General features: G+C 41.3%; 1 protein-coding gene across 1 annotated transcript; it reads left to right on the forward strand.

Annotated features, from left to right (window-relative positions):
- Positions 1-425: 425 nt before the first annotated feature.
- On the forward strand, positions 426-14,288 carry KRT23 (keratin 23). The gene is given in 9 exon segments (XM_079132903.1): positions 426-504; positions 507-835; positions 5,554-5,654; positions 6,412-6,568; positions 7,662-7,823; positions 7,909-8,031; positions 10,721-10,941; positions 12,173-12,204; positions 13,901-14,288. Coding segments are annotated over 9 exon segments (1,284 nt in total). The 5' UTR covers positions 426-440; the 3' UTR covers positions 13,996-14,288.
- The last annotated feature ends 407 nt before the right edge of the window (positions 14,289-14,695 follow it).

Here is a 14,695-nt window from a genome sequence, read left to right on the forward strand (position 1 = left end):
GTGTGTGGTGTGTGTTGTGTGATTAATGTCTCCTTTAAAAAAAGAAAACCTGTACCATATCAAATAACCTCAGTGTGGGCTTTTTCAGATGAATGGACAATGGAAACATTCCTCAGGAGATTAGAAAGACACCCGAGACGAATACCCACCCACCTGATGTCGTGGGCCACACCTCCAGGTTCAGATGGAAAGGAGGAAGCAAACTAGCATATTGATGTGGTTCTAAACAACAACAATGTGTGCTGACCTGGGGGCACTGTGGGATTGACCAAGAGGAAACACACCATTGCACAATGATATGATCTTGCTGGTACAGTGTCAGAGAAGGGAACTCCCACAGCAAAGGGCATAAAACCATCCAGAGCTGTCTGGGGCGGCTCAGTTCTTTGGTTCCAGGGAGTGGAGCAGAGCCCGGCCCAGCCCCAAACACAGATGGGACCATGAACTCCAGGCACAGCTTTAGCCAAACCAATTCAGCTGCTCTCCATGGCCCCAGAGGTGCCAGGTTCAACCCGGGAGCTTCCCCCGAGCCCCCAGCATGCACGGTGGCGCAGGGGGTGTCCCGCATCTCCCTTTCTTCACCACACCAAGCTGTCTGCCCCCTGGAGGGTCTTGGGGGTCTGGAAGAGGTGTGTCCCTCCTAAGTGGAAATGGGAAAGAGACCATGCAGAACCTCAACAACCGCCTGGCCTCCTACCTGGACAAGGTGCGCGCCCTGGAGGAGGCCAACATGAAGCTGGAGAACCGCATCCTGCAGTGGCATCAGCAGAGAGATCCGGGCAGCCAGAAAGATTACTCCAAATATGAGGAAAACATCAGCCACCTGCAGGAACAGGTAAGATGCTGAGTGACCCTGCAGCTTCCAGGAGGGGCTGCACTGCCAGGGGACCCTGGGAAGGAAAAATCAGTACAAAAGACAACTTCCAAGACAGTGACAGAAGAGCTTCCTAGTAATTACTCAGAGATATTTGAGGCTGTCTTCTTATTACACCTTAAATATGGACTCAGAAAAGTCTGTTTTGTATAAATGATCTCCTCTAGGTCAGCTATGTAGACAATGAAGGCAGACAACATTACAGAAGTATTATAGACTATTTTTTAAAGGGAGACTCTGATACTTCACACAAGAAAATATCTAAAAAAAGAAAATGTGAGGCAGCCAGTCACTGCGCAGTATCACTTATGATCAACAATGTCACGGTTATGATAAGGGTTGGTATGTATGTTGCACGCTCAGTACACAAGGCACAGGAGAGTATTTACTTTCTCATTACATCAGTTCTGCTCCACCTCAAACTCCTGGCGACAGTGTGACAATCCATCAACCAAAAGCTGAGTTACACTATTTTGGAGCTCATGCCTAAAAGCACTAGCCTATAATATCATTGTGACATCCCTGAATATTCTCTCTGGGGGCTGCTAGATGATAAAGTTGCTCACGGTTCTGAGAAGAGGATATTGCTAGAACAAAATAGTAAAATGAGCATAGTTTTTTTAAATATGAGAGTTGGGTGGGTTATGGACATTCTTCGATAAATAAATAACATACAAACATCAAAAAGTAAAGCTCAAATATTCTGGGTCACTCAGTTAAAAGTAGAGGGAACCCAGTCATCTCACCAGTTACTTTTTGAAGCTACTTAACTTCCCTCTTACATAAAGCAGTCCTAGAAAATCCCTGCAAGATCATGACTTAACCTACCCTAGAAAGGCCATCACAGGCTTCCAATAGTTATACCATATTATTTCCCAACACTCGGTCATCCTTGCAAGCATGTAGGAAGGACCAATCAAGATAATATAAATCTGTCCTTGTAATGAACCCTAATTATTGAATAATCAGCCTAATAACTGACTGTGTAATTACCTTAACTATATAGTACATGGTTGTCTTTACCAAAAAAACAAGGTGAGTCAACAGTCCTCCTCATGTTTTTCATTTTAAAAAAATTGCTTTGGTTTGAGAATAAAGGGAACAGAAGACACTCGCAATTGGAGAGCTGAGAACATGAGTCCCCAAAGAAATGTGAGGTTATACCTGATCAAGGAAGAGAGAAGGGAGGAAAGGAGAAGAGAGAGGGAAACAATTAGTGAGCACTTCTTGTTCTCCTGGCATGGTGTTGAGTGTTTACTATACCTATTTCTGCTAAGGGCTTTCTGCTATGATGGGATTGTTCCAGGTCATTTGATTTAATTCTGACAGAGCTCTATTAGGAAACTCAAGCTTATAAAAGTGAAGTAGCCATCCAGAGCCGCTGGCAAGAGGCATCAAAGGCTTCATGATTTCCATGTCATCCTGGGGTTGACTAGCCTACCTCATGCAAAACTGATATTAAGAAGTAAAATTCATCACATTTGCATTATTATTCATGCAAAAAATACTTTTATATCCATCTCATTTAATCCTCACGACTGGGTGAAGCAAGTATTTTTATTCCCAACTGAAGGAGACTGAGACTGAGCGTTTAAGTTCTTTAGAATACAATCAAGAAAAGTGAGTGGGTGTGATTTTCAGGAGAGGGCAACTTGTCCACTCTCCAGATGGCCCAGAATTCTGGATTTTAAGGTTAAATAGGAAGCCTCTTCAGCTTCAAGGTCCACTCTTTTCTGAACTTTTACTGAGATGTATTTTCTCCAGCTTTGAAGAAAGCAACTCTTTCTGTCCTGACCTCCATTTGCACGTGAGGAAACTGGCCCAAAGAGATTCCCAATAATGTTGGGTTTGGCACCATCCGGGTTTTAATGAAATCCTCCAAGTAGATACAGCCCTCCGCCCCACTTTGGAGTGTTAAATATTACTCATAAAGTCTATAAGAAGTTGAATTCAAAAATTAATCCAGTCCTTTTGAAACACAAAATTGGGTTATATTCCTAGGAATGCCCCACATAAACTCCCTGAGTGATTCTTAATGGTGCTATATTTGGCATTTTGTTTTATGGATAAAAATTCTATTTTCCTCTCCCTGGTAGATCACATACCCTGGAGCAACAATGTTATGGAAGCACATCAACTAGATTTTAAAAGAATGAACCTAGGGCTTTGGGGAGAAGCCAGGTGATTATTATAACATATAAAGTAAAACCTGTGTCTCTTATATTATTTCTCAATCCATCCTCATCCATTTATGACCATGGGGGATGTCTCAGAAATAGTGGCACATAAAGGGAAAATAGTTTTAAATCTGCTTTATATTAAGTACACTTCAGAGCCTACATTCATGAACCATGAGAATGCTAGCTGGTGGGATTTGCAACGAGTAAATTATTGCTTTAACTCTGAAAAGTCAAATAAGCCTACCTATGGTCTTTTTGGTTTTCTGATGCTGTGTTCTGTATAGTACAAGATTTCCTAGTTGTCCTAGGTGTGTGTCAGATAGATAGAATAAATCAGCACACAGAAAGTAAGGCTTACCCAGAATCCCAGGCTTTGGGGGATGGAGCTACTTTTCATTTTGCATGAGTTTAGAGAATGCAGAGAATAAGGGTCCTAGAAGAAAAAGCACAGGTAAGAATGCAGCAAAGCAGCACAATGGGCAGGAAACAAAGAAACGCCTACAATTTCCCTTTTAGAGCAAAGGAAGAAATCATAGGACCATTTGGAATCCCACAATGGGAAGAAAGAAGTTCAGTGAGGCGGCCAGCCTGGCAGTGTCTACCATGAGCAACAGTTGGAAAATGTGTCTCAACGCATAAAACCTGATGCTTTATCTGATGTGCACATCAATTCTAATTATGAAAGTTGTAGATTTATAATAAGAAAGTCATACAATTGACATTTTTCTGAATTAATTCCATTTCAACTAATTTTTTCAGTATCTCTAGTATACCAGGAATATGCTATTTGATAACATTATTTGGTTTAATACCTTCTAATTCTCATGACTCTTTGCTGAAGTGGCTATTCTTATTGCCATTTTATAGATGAAGAAACAGACTCAGCCAAAGCATACTTAGCTAGTAAATGCTGAAGTGGAATCCCAGGGACTGCTCATGGAGTCCAGATCCAGGGTCCTCACCACTTCTGAAGGCAACTATCGTGCATTCGTGATCCCAAATTCCAAGTAATCAGTGGAGCTTTAAAAGGACCAGATTTTTTAAAGGTCCTTTTGTATCGAGGTATAGTTCTGTCCAAGAAATGCTTTCTAAATAAAGGAATTAACTATAAAAATACAGGGGGGATATCACAGGATTTTCTGACTCCAACTAAATTGTAAAAGTTTAGAGCAAGCACCTCTAAGGTCACTCATTTGTAGTGCAAACTTCTCATTTAACAAATTGTGAAACTGAAGCATAGGGAGTGGAATGTCTCACCCAAGACCTGTGAATCGTCAGAAAGAGCCAGAACCAAAGGACAGCCTGATAAAAATTATTAGAATTCTTTGGGGAAATGAGGTATCTTCTATCCCATTTCCCCAAGGACAGTGACATACATCAAATGTTCACTATTTCTCTGATCATAACACTGTATACACAATTGCCCCACATAAACACGTTCAATGGCATCTTTAAAGTAACAAAAACTATATAAATATCTAGTGAAAGTCTTTAACTGGAGGCTTTAGCACTATGGAAGCTTATTAAGCACCTTCATTAGACAGTAAAGAAATAGTTCAGTTAATGTTTTAATAGCTACCAATGGGATGTTCTCATGATGAAATACATTACAACAGCACACATGCCTGTGAATTATGTACATGGCCTTAGCACACTGGGAAATAAAAATTGTGCTATTGAGGATGAAAATGAAATGCATTTAAAATCAGGTTAGTATTGCTCAATAACACTGATCAGAAATGTGACAATATCAGAAGTAATCATGATGCTCAGCTAAAATAATAATTATTGTGCTTCAGGAGAGCCAAGCTAATATTCACAGTAAGAAACAACTCAGAACCTAAGTTCTTTTAACATCTTCTGATGTGGGACCTGAAGCAAAACTATAGGACCTGTTCATCTCACTGAAAGCTAAAAGACATTTTGAAAGATCACTGTCCTTCCTCTTCCAAAATTATTTTTTAAACAGTTGCATCAATCCCAGCCTGAAAAAACTCAGTGTAAAAAAAGGCAGTGACACTGGCTGCAGATTATGTCCTTACTAAAAATCATTTGTGCTTTGTACCTAGTATGTGCTCAATAATTATGTACTGATTTGATTCTCATTGGTCCACTGAGGAAAAAAGAAGTTGTCTTTGCTGACAAGTCACAAGCCCAGGAAATTAGAGTGCAGAAATACAGCTGTCAGAGCCAGGCACAGGAGAGCAAACCTGTAATCCTAGCAACTCGGGCGACTGAGGTAGGAGAATCGCAAGTTCAAAGCCAGCCTCAGCAACTTAGGGAGGCCCTAAGCAACTTTGTGAGACCCTGTCTCAATCTAAAAAATATAAAAAGGATTGGGGATGTGGCTCAGTGGTTAGCACCCCTGTGCCAAAAAAGAGAGAGAGAGAGAAAGAGAGAGAGAGAAGAAGGGAGGGAGGGAGAGAGGGAAGAGAAAAGAAAATACAGCAGTCAGTTGTGGTCTGCCCACTGAAATAATTCTCGGTGCATGTCTTACAGATAGTGGACGGCAAGATGACCAATGCTCAGATGGTTGTTCTCATTGACAACGCCAGAATGCAGTGGATGATTTCAGTCTCAGTAAGTTCCTTTTCCACAGGGTTTTGTGGGGTTTTGTTTGTTTCCTTTACAAAAGGAAACTCACCCTGCCATTACTCACACCTGAAATCTCACTGGGTTATAATTAAAAGCCAAAACGACAACAAAAGCCAAGTGCAGTACTTGAATGGACCCTTGTTTAAACAACCAGATATAAAACACACGTCATACATGGGAGAATATGAATACGAACCAAGAATTAGATGATTCTAGAGTTATCATTTTAGGTATGATGTTATTATGCTTACTTTAAGTGTCCTTTTCTTGAAAGATGCATTCTGCAGTATATAGGGTTAAAGTGTCATATGTCTGATTACATGAATGGTATGAATCTACATGGGGCACAACCATAGAAACAAAAAGTTGCACCCCATTTGTGTACAATGAATCAAAATGCAGTCTGTAAAAATAAAAAAAAAATTTAAATGTCATATGTCTATAAATCTATAATTTACTTTGAAAAACTATAGCAATTAATATAGATGAAGCAAGTTGGTAAAAGACCATTGCTAAAGCTAAGTGATGGGTGTGTGGCTGTTTATTATTCTATTCTCTCTACTCAATTAAAAAATGGACATTGAGCCACCATCATAGAAAAGCAGAGTATGAACTAGACATGCAGAGGACATCCCGTGGGCATTCATTTGTTCCTGGTAAACCTAAAAAGTAAATATTCATGTCTAAGCAAAGTTTGCAAATCCTTACAAAGCCCATGGCCTTCCAACAACAGGCGTGTTCTTCCCTTCCTTCCAACCAAAGGTATGAAAATGAACATTCCTTTAAGAAAGACTTGGAAATTGAAGTCGAGGGCCTCCGAAAGACCTTGGATGATCTCACCATCGTCACAACAGACCTGGAACAGGAGGTGGAGGGAATGAGGAAAGAGCTCATCCTCATGAAGAAACACCATGAACAGGTAGGCCTGCCTCAGAACTCCCAGTGACCAGCTCAGCTCTCTCCCTGCACAGCTGGAGGTAACTGCATAACCACAGAAGAAATCATCACCCAAATGCCAGTCCTTATTGTCCTTCCACCCAAATAACTATAAAAGAATCACATAAGTGTCTCGTTTTTCCAATTTCAAGGTTACCTACTCAGATGTCAAACACAACCACCAAAATGCAAGCAGAATTAACCATGAATTGACCAACAGTGTTGTTAACACACAATGTTTACCTCGACCTCTTTGTTAATATGATACTGTAAGAATAAACGTGTAAGACTGAATTTCCTTGGCCGAACATGCAGCAAACTGGGGGAGGGTAGAATGAAGAGAATCTGCTATGAACCAAGGTAAAATGACTAGTGGCAACAATTAGGGATCACAATTTCCAAAAGTATTTAGCTAACTTTTAAAGAGTTACCATTCATTTCAAGTCCCTGAGACTGATAAAATGATAGAAAAACAATCCCCATTTTTGGAAAACAAAATTGCTTCTGAACATCAAAGAGTCCAGTTTCCTAAGAGCTGGGTAGATGATGATTATTAATTAAACCTTTCCTGCAGCTGCTTGGCTTTTAGGAAATCTACCAGCATCAGCCCTACAGAGGCATAACACAGAGATCTTAGAAGCCTATACACCTTTCAACTACTGAACTCCACCTTCTGGTTACTGAACTGCTTCCCAAAACCTTTGAACTAAAACCTAGAATATTCCATTGCTTAGCTGTACAGTCACTTCACCAATGAACAATTCCTGCAGAGGAATTGATGTTCTATGTGGGCATAATTGTTTCTGAAATATTTTCCACCAGGGATTAAGTCAGTAATTACAGAAGACATTTGATTATCTGTCTTGAGCTATTCTTTATTTTATAAAAGTATTAGGAAAAAGTAAATAGTGTTTTGCCATCAACAATAATTGAGAAATCAAACCACACCAGGGAAAGCAGAGCAACCACATCAGCTGAATGTTTTCAAGACCCATTTACCTCTGCCAATCAACACAACATTCCAGCCTTCTGGTTGACATAGCTGGCTGATTTTTTTTCTCTCTATTGTTAAACAGGAACTGGGGGATCATCATGTGCCAAATGACTTCAAGGTCAATGTGAAGGTGAATACAACTCCCGGAGAAGATCTGATCAAGGTCTTGGAGGATATGAGGCAGGAATATGAGTTTATAATAAAGAAGAAGCATCAAGACTTGGATACTTGGTTTAAAGAGCAGGTAAAAGAAAGGTGGCCAGACTCCCCACAGGTTCAATTCCGTGTGGTCCCAATGCTGATGTCTCTGCCTATGCTTGGTCTCACAGTCAATGGTCACATCCCAAGAGACAGCCAGTCCAGCAGCTGTGCAGGGCAGCCAAAGTGACATCCACGAGCTGAGGCGCACTTTCCAGGCCCTAGAGATTGATCTGCAGACACAGCACAACAGGGTAAGTGGGAGCCAGGAAAACCCTGGGTCCTGTACCACCTCCTCCTCCAAGTCTTCCTTGACCTCTCTCCTGGGCCCCAACTCCCCACCTCCCCTTGGGACACCTCTCACTCTCTATCTTCCATCCAAATTATTCATGATGAGAATATTAAGAGCTTCATTTAGAGTGTACCGATGATGCCAGCTGTCAGACTAGGTGACTCATATTTTAAATGTTGCTAATCCTCACATTAGCCTTGGTAGGTCTTAGTGTCTCCATTTTAGAGATGAGGAAGCCAAAGCTCTAGGCACTTGAGCAAGTTGTCCAACAACTACTAAATTGACAGTGGTGAAACCATGTGGTTTTGGAAGGGTAGAGACTCTAGATCCCCATAATCTCTGTCAGTGCTCTCTCCACCTAGAACCAAGCCAACCCCCCAAACTCCAAAATAGGGAAATGCCAACATGGTAGGTAGTGAATCCAGGCTTCGCAATTCCAAAGTACTGCTCTATTATTTATGTATTTGTCTTATCACCCAGCAAATTATAAGTTATTATGTCTAAGTCATTTCTATCATCTTTATGATTTTGTAAAATGCTTTGTACGGGGGTCACATTCATTCAAAATTCATTATACACATTCTATGATTCCCTTCATAGCCTACTGAAGTCTGCTCATTCATCAACATAACTCCTGAGTGCTACTCGCCTGTCAAGAGCACCTACCTAGTTCAGTTGTCTCACAGGTTCATATGGTAAATGAAGTCATGTTTTATGAATCAGTGATGGTGAGCAGACATTAAAAGTCTCCACTGTTGAGATGACAATAATGAGCTCAGCAGTATGTGTGGCACAGTGCTTTGCAGCTTTCTAGACATTTTAACCCACACTATTTCACAACAACCCCGTGAGTTCAGCAGGGTATTCATACCCATTTTTATGCGTTCTGACACTTTTTTTAAAATCTGAGGACTTGGTAATGGAGGAGTGATGGTGACAGACAATAGATGTGCAAATCATCAATGTCGGTACTTGTTAGGGGGACAAAATTGCAACAATGAAATCAAGCATGCTAGATGTGGCAGAGCTAGATGTTTCCAGCTGCTGTGTTAAGCAAGGTGGTCATGAAAGGTTTTACTCTTCAGGTGATGGGTTGAGCAAAGACCTAAAAGACATAAAGAGGTACTTTATGTAGCTATGGGATGGGGTCAGGGGTCAGTATCCCAGGAGAAGGGAACAACAAATGCAAAAGACACAAGTATGTCCTGTATGTTGGAGGAATAATGGAGAAGTCAATTTGGCTACAGTGACTGAAGGGAAGGAGAAATTTAAGAGAGTGGAAAGAAGAAGGGCAAAAGGGAGGGGAGGCCATGGTATCACAACGAAGCCCGACTCTTAGGGCTTTGTAGGCTACTTTGGAGCGGGGCAGACAAAAAGAATTTAATTCAGCTAGTACAGGCAACTCTTTGAAGAACAGAGAAACTGGAGGGTGGTTGGAAGAAGACCGACATCTAAGAGAGAAAAATAAGGTGAAAAAACTCTTACAGAGCAGAGAACAGGGATGATGCAAGATGGCGGGCCATTGCTGAGATCATGGAGCATGAACAGTTCATGCATCATAACAGGAGGAAAGTGAGTCCCTGGACACAGATTGGTTGGACACAGATGTGGTTGGAAGTAATGTTGGGAGCCTCTGGGAGTGCTCTTCTGAGTGCTTTCATCTCCTTAAGGACTTTAGGAAGTGAGTTCGTGGGCTGAGAGGAAGGTTGCAGAGAAGGAAAGTTTGAGAATAGAGAAGGAAGGAAATGACGATCTGTGAGAAGAGAGGGTGACTACATCAGGAACCTATGGTTTCTTATCCAGACAGCATGAAGGGCCCCCCTGAAAATTAAGCAGCCATTAAAGTGGGAGTATCCAATGTAGTTATAATTTTCCATCCAAGGCTAAATTTATGTGCTCCAGAAAGCTGGTATTAAATCCAAATAGAAAAGGGACTTGAGTTCAGTCTTTAGTATCCTGGCCCAGAAACATCATTCTGCATTTCTGGAATTTCCTCGAAAATGACGATTTTCCACCCCCGTCAGAATCAAAAAGTTTGACACCAGGATTATTAGCTGCACCAAGTTAAAATATAGGACACTTCATTTAATTTGAATTTTAGATACACAGTTTTTTCTAAGTAGAAGCACGTCCCATGTAATATTGCATCAATATTTGGGACGTGTTCCATCCTAAAAAGTAATTTGTCATTCGTCCATAATTTGAACTTAACAAGGTGTCCTCTATTTTATTTTTGGCTCCCTTCTCTGGAGATCAAGGAAACATCAGTCCCTATTGCTGCCTCTCTCTGCGAGTTTCCTGTTTGACCAGAGATAAAAGGTCAGCAGAAGGCAGTAAAGAACAGTTCAGAGCAAGGCAGTGCCTGTCCAGTCCCTAATGTGTGGTGGATACCACCACCACTCCAGGAGTGACGGGGACTTGCCAGGACCTCCCTGACCTGTTTTACAGCCAGAAAATGACTTCAGAAGTCCCAACACTGACACCCAAGCCCCAAACCTGTAAGTCAAACTGTTTCTCACCTTAGCATCCCCAGCAGCTACCAGGACTCCTAGCAGAGTGGTTGGCATATGCTAAACACTCATCGAGCCCACGCTGCTGAACCTATCAAGCCATCAGTCAATGAGCAAAAGAACTATCATTTCCTCTTTCAGAAATCTGCTTTGGAAAACATGTTGTCGGAGACCCAGTCTCGTTACTCCTGCCAACTGCAGGACATGCAGCAGATCATCTCCCACTATGAGCAGGAGCTGATGCAGCTACGCCATGACCTGGAGTGTCAGAACAATGAATACAAGGTGCTCCTGGGCATCAAAACCCACCTGGAGAAGGAGATCGCCACCTACCGCCAGCTCCTGGATGGGGAGAGTGAAGGGTGAGGCAAAGGCGGGATAGAAATGTGCAAATGGCATGCACAGGACCTGAGTGTGCAAACGCATGTGCACATTATGGGTTCTGTCAGCAACGGTCACACTAGAGGAAAAGGGCTAATGCTGACCTTCTCTGGAAGATACCTATGTCAGGTTCTTTTTATTAAGCAACAAATGTGAACTAGTCAGCTAATGCTCCTTGGGTGCTAAGATTTGCATTCAGAACAGTTTACATGAGGATGTTAAAGTATCTAGAATATATATATATATATATATATATATATATATATATATAAAAGCCAAGGTTTGGATTATTGTGTTTCCCAGTGGGAAGGCACACATTTTGGCTTAAAAGGACGGGAGTGGGAAGTGGGGATGTTGGGAATGTTTTAGCCTAAAAACAAGAAAAGATTGATAAGAGATAGAGACATCTAGATTTTCTATCTGATATTTCTGACAGCTCCAGGAAATAATAGCTGGCTATAAAAAAAGGCACATACAAAGCAGGCAGGGTGGCACACACTTTTAGCCCAGAAACAGGAGGCTGAGGTAAGAGGATCACACATTCAAGGCCAGCTGGGGCAACTTAGACCCCGTCTCAAAAATGAAATAAAATGGGCTGCAGATGTAGCTCAGAGGTAGAGCACCCCTGGGTTCTATCACTGGTACTACAAATTAAGGAAAGGAAAGAGGAAAGGGAAGGGAAAGAAGAAAGAAAGAGAGGAAGGAAGAAAAGAAGGAAAGGAAGGAAGGAAGGAAGGAAGGAAGGAAGGAAGGAAGGAAGGAAGGAAGGAAGGAAGGAAGGAAGGAAGGAAGGAAGGAAGGAAGGAAGGAAGGAAGGTGAGGGACTCATACATTTTATGAACCCCTAAAAAGAGGTGCTTTCAAAATACATTAATAAAATGTCATTGGACTGACCAGTTTGAGAAGTTCAGGGGTTCCTGGCTTGAGACTCTGGGAGGGACCCTGGTGGAGGCAAAGACTTCGTGGGCTGAAAGGAGGGAGGTGATGGTTTAGAAGACTTGTCCTGACCCCAGGGTTGGTAGGAGGCGGTCCTCACTGCCTTCTGGTTGGCAGAGGGTTCTCCCATGAACTCATGACCCTGAGACTGCAGAGCTCGATTACCTTCATCAAAGGGCTGAGAAGTTACAAGCAGGCAAAGGAAGTTGGTTCATCCCGAGGTTTTATGATCACTATTAATACTAATGTCCGCTTTAACCTTTCTCACGTTTATAGGACGATGGAGGAATCTAAATCAATCACAAAAGGTAAAAAGAATTTTTTTCATTGTTTGAATTTGCTTTTTTTAAAAATGAACCTGTATGTTTATCCACTCTGTACTTTGTCAGGATCCTCAGGTGTATTCCCAAGTGTCCTGTGTTCAATTTTTATTTTGCTCCCAAATAGCCAGGAATTATCAAAGAACTTAACAAATTAAGTAATACAGAACAAAGTGAATGCTCATATGTCCTCAACAGCTCAGTTTTAGATAAGTGTCCCTTATCTAAAATGCTTGAAACCAAAGTGTTTTAGATTTCAGATTTTTTTTGAATAATTATATACACATAGTGAGATATGTTGATGAGAATAAGTCTAAACACTAAATTCATTTATGTTTCACATATACCTTCTACATATGGCCTGTAGGTAATTTTATACAATATTTTAAGTAATTTTTACAAAACGACGTTTTAAGGTGTGGAATTTTCCATTGTCATACCATGTCAATGCTCAAAAAGTTTCAGATTTTTGAGCATTCCAGATTTCAGATTTTTAGATGAGGGATGCTCAATCTGTATATGAAAAGCTCTTTATAAATAGTGAAGTAGATTAAAATGATAATTAAGAGTATTGTGTCTCTATTAAGTCATGGAGTCTGTATACTAAACTCCTAGGAAGATAAGTCACCCTCTCCCAAACTCACTTCTGTTGAACATTAGTGCTCCATGACATTTGAGTGGTGTGTTATGAAAGACAGGTCCTATGGCAGACAAGGCTGGGAGTGTTATGGACCATTACCCTCTGGAAGAGTCAGATTGCATTTCAGGATGTTAAAGATGGGACAAGCCCTACTGTGAGGGAAAAAAGGAACAAAGAAGAAAAATAAATAAAAATAAATAACAGAAGTTTTACTCCAGCTCCATAGTCCCAAACATCTTTAACCTGGAAAGATTATCATGAACATCTCACAGAAAAGTTCCAGGACTGCCCAGTTGGCAAGAAGTAGCACTTTCTAACTAGTTCATGATAAAATTGTTCTAAGATGCTAGCGATGCCTAAGAGCTGGACTAACCATCTCAGAACAGTTGGTCTAACTGCTACCCTTCCGCAATATTTGATAGATGGTCCCTCCACCTCTCCCTACCCACATCCAGGGATGGGAAACTCAGTACTTGAGGGAATAATCCAATCTACTGTAGGAAAAGTTCAATTTTAGCAAAAGTTTCCTTTGTACCCCTATTAATAATTTCAGCTCTTCCCAGTGGTCTAGAATTGCCTTATTTGAAAAGTCAACAAGGTAGTTATTCAAATATCTGTGAGAAGAGATGCCATGATAAACATCCCTACTTTCTCACTCATCTGTCACGTGGCACGCTGCCTAGAGCTGACAATGAGGGATCCCAAAATGGCATCGAGTGTTCTGTAAACTCGCAGAGAACTACAAAACCTGCATGAACAGAAACCACTCTTCAGGTGCCTGTGGCCAGAGACCAGCTTCTGTATCGGGTACACACAGGATGAAAGTCCTGATCTCCAGAAAGTGATATGGGTCCTAGAGGGCGGAGGGAAAACACTCCTTGAGAAGATCCATGTTCACAGCAGCAGAACCCACCATATTGTTTAGTGATCATTTTGGAAGGCACAGAAAGCTTTCGGGAACTGAGTGCAGGGGACTAAAAATTAATACAGTTCAGATGGTGGTGGGAAACATGGCAATGACCTCTTCAGTGCTTTTTCCTTCAGCATCTGCAGCTCCAAAGATCAAGGCCATCACACAGGAGAGCATCAATGGAAGAATAGTTCTTTCTCAAGTGAATGAGATCCAAAAGCATGAGTGAAGCCAATGTAATTTCTGCCCATTGTAAAAACAATTTCCCCCCAATGGAAAGCCCTTGCCTAGACACTAACGGGTGAGTCTTAAACAGTATCCTCGGAGTTATGAAACTCCAGAAACTTTTTTTTTTCTCTGTATAATCTCACCAGACTTCTCCTAATGTTCTTGATAAACTGCTGAACTTCACAAAACAAAATATGAGTTTACAAGATTAAAAACTCTGCTTTTCTACTTACCGTCTTCAGATTCCCATCAATGTGCATCTGGTTTATAGCCAATAAAACTCCACACAAGCTGCATCCTGTCTTTTCTTATGTCCCAAGGCAAGATAAGACCTCAAGGTCTCATTCTAAGGGGAGGTTCTCAGAGCATCGTCCTTGAAAGATCCCTGGGGATCTTACAGATTCTGATGTGTCCACAGCAGCCAAACTCCAGGCAAAATTGCTACCCCGAAGCTGTGCAGTCCAGGGATGAGAGACGGTTCACAAGGTTCTCTGGACTCTGTCAGCAGAAAGAGTGGGAGAGAAACAGAGAAAGGAGACCCAGAAAACTTCACCGAGAGTGTGAGATGACCAGAACTTATTCTATCTCCCCTTTAAAAGAAGAAAACAAGCTGAATGACCTAAGAAAGAATCGAAGCTATGAAAGGAGATTCTGGGGGTGAGGGAAACTTGTTACAGATAGACATTAAAGAAGTGACTCAT

Source organism: Sciurus vulgaris, assembly GCF_902686455.1.
Source record: "Sciurus vulgaris genome assembly, chromosome: 3".
Lineage (NCBI taxonomy): Eukaryota > Metazoa > Chordata > Mammalia > Rodentia > Sciuridae > Sciurus > Sciurus vulgaris.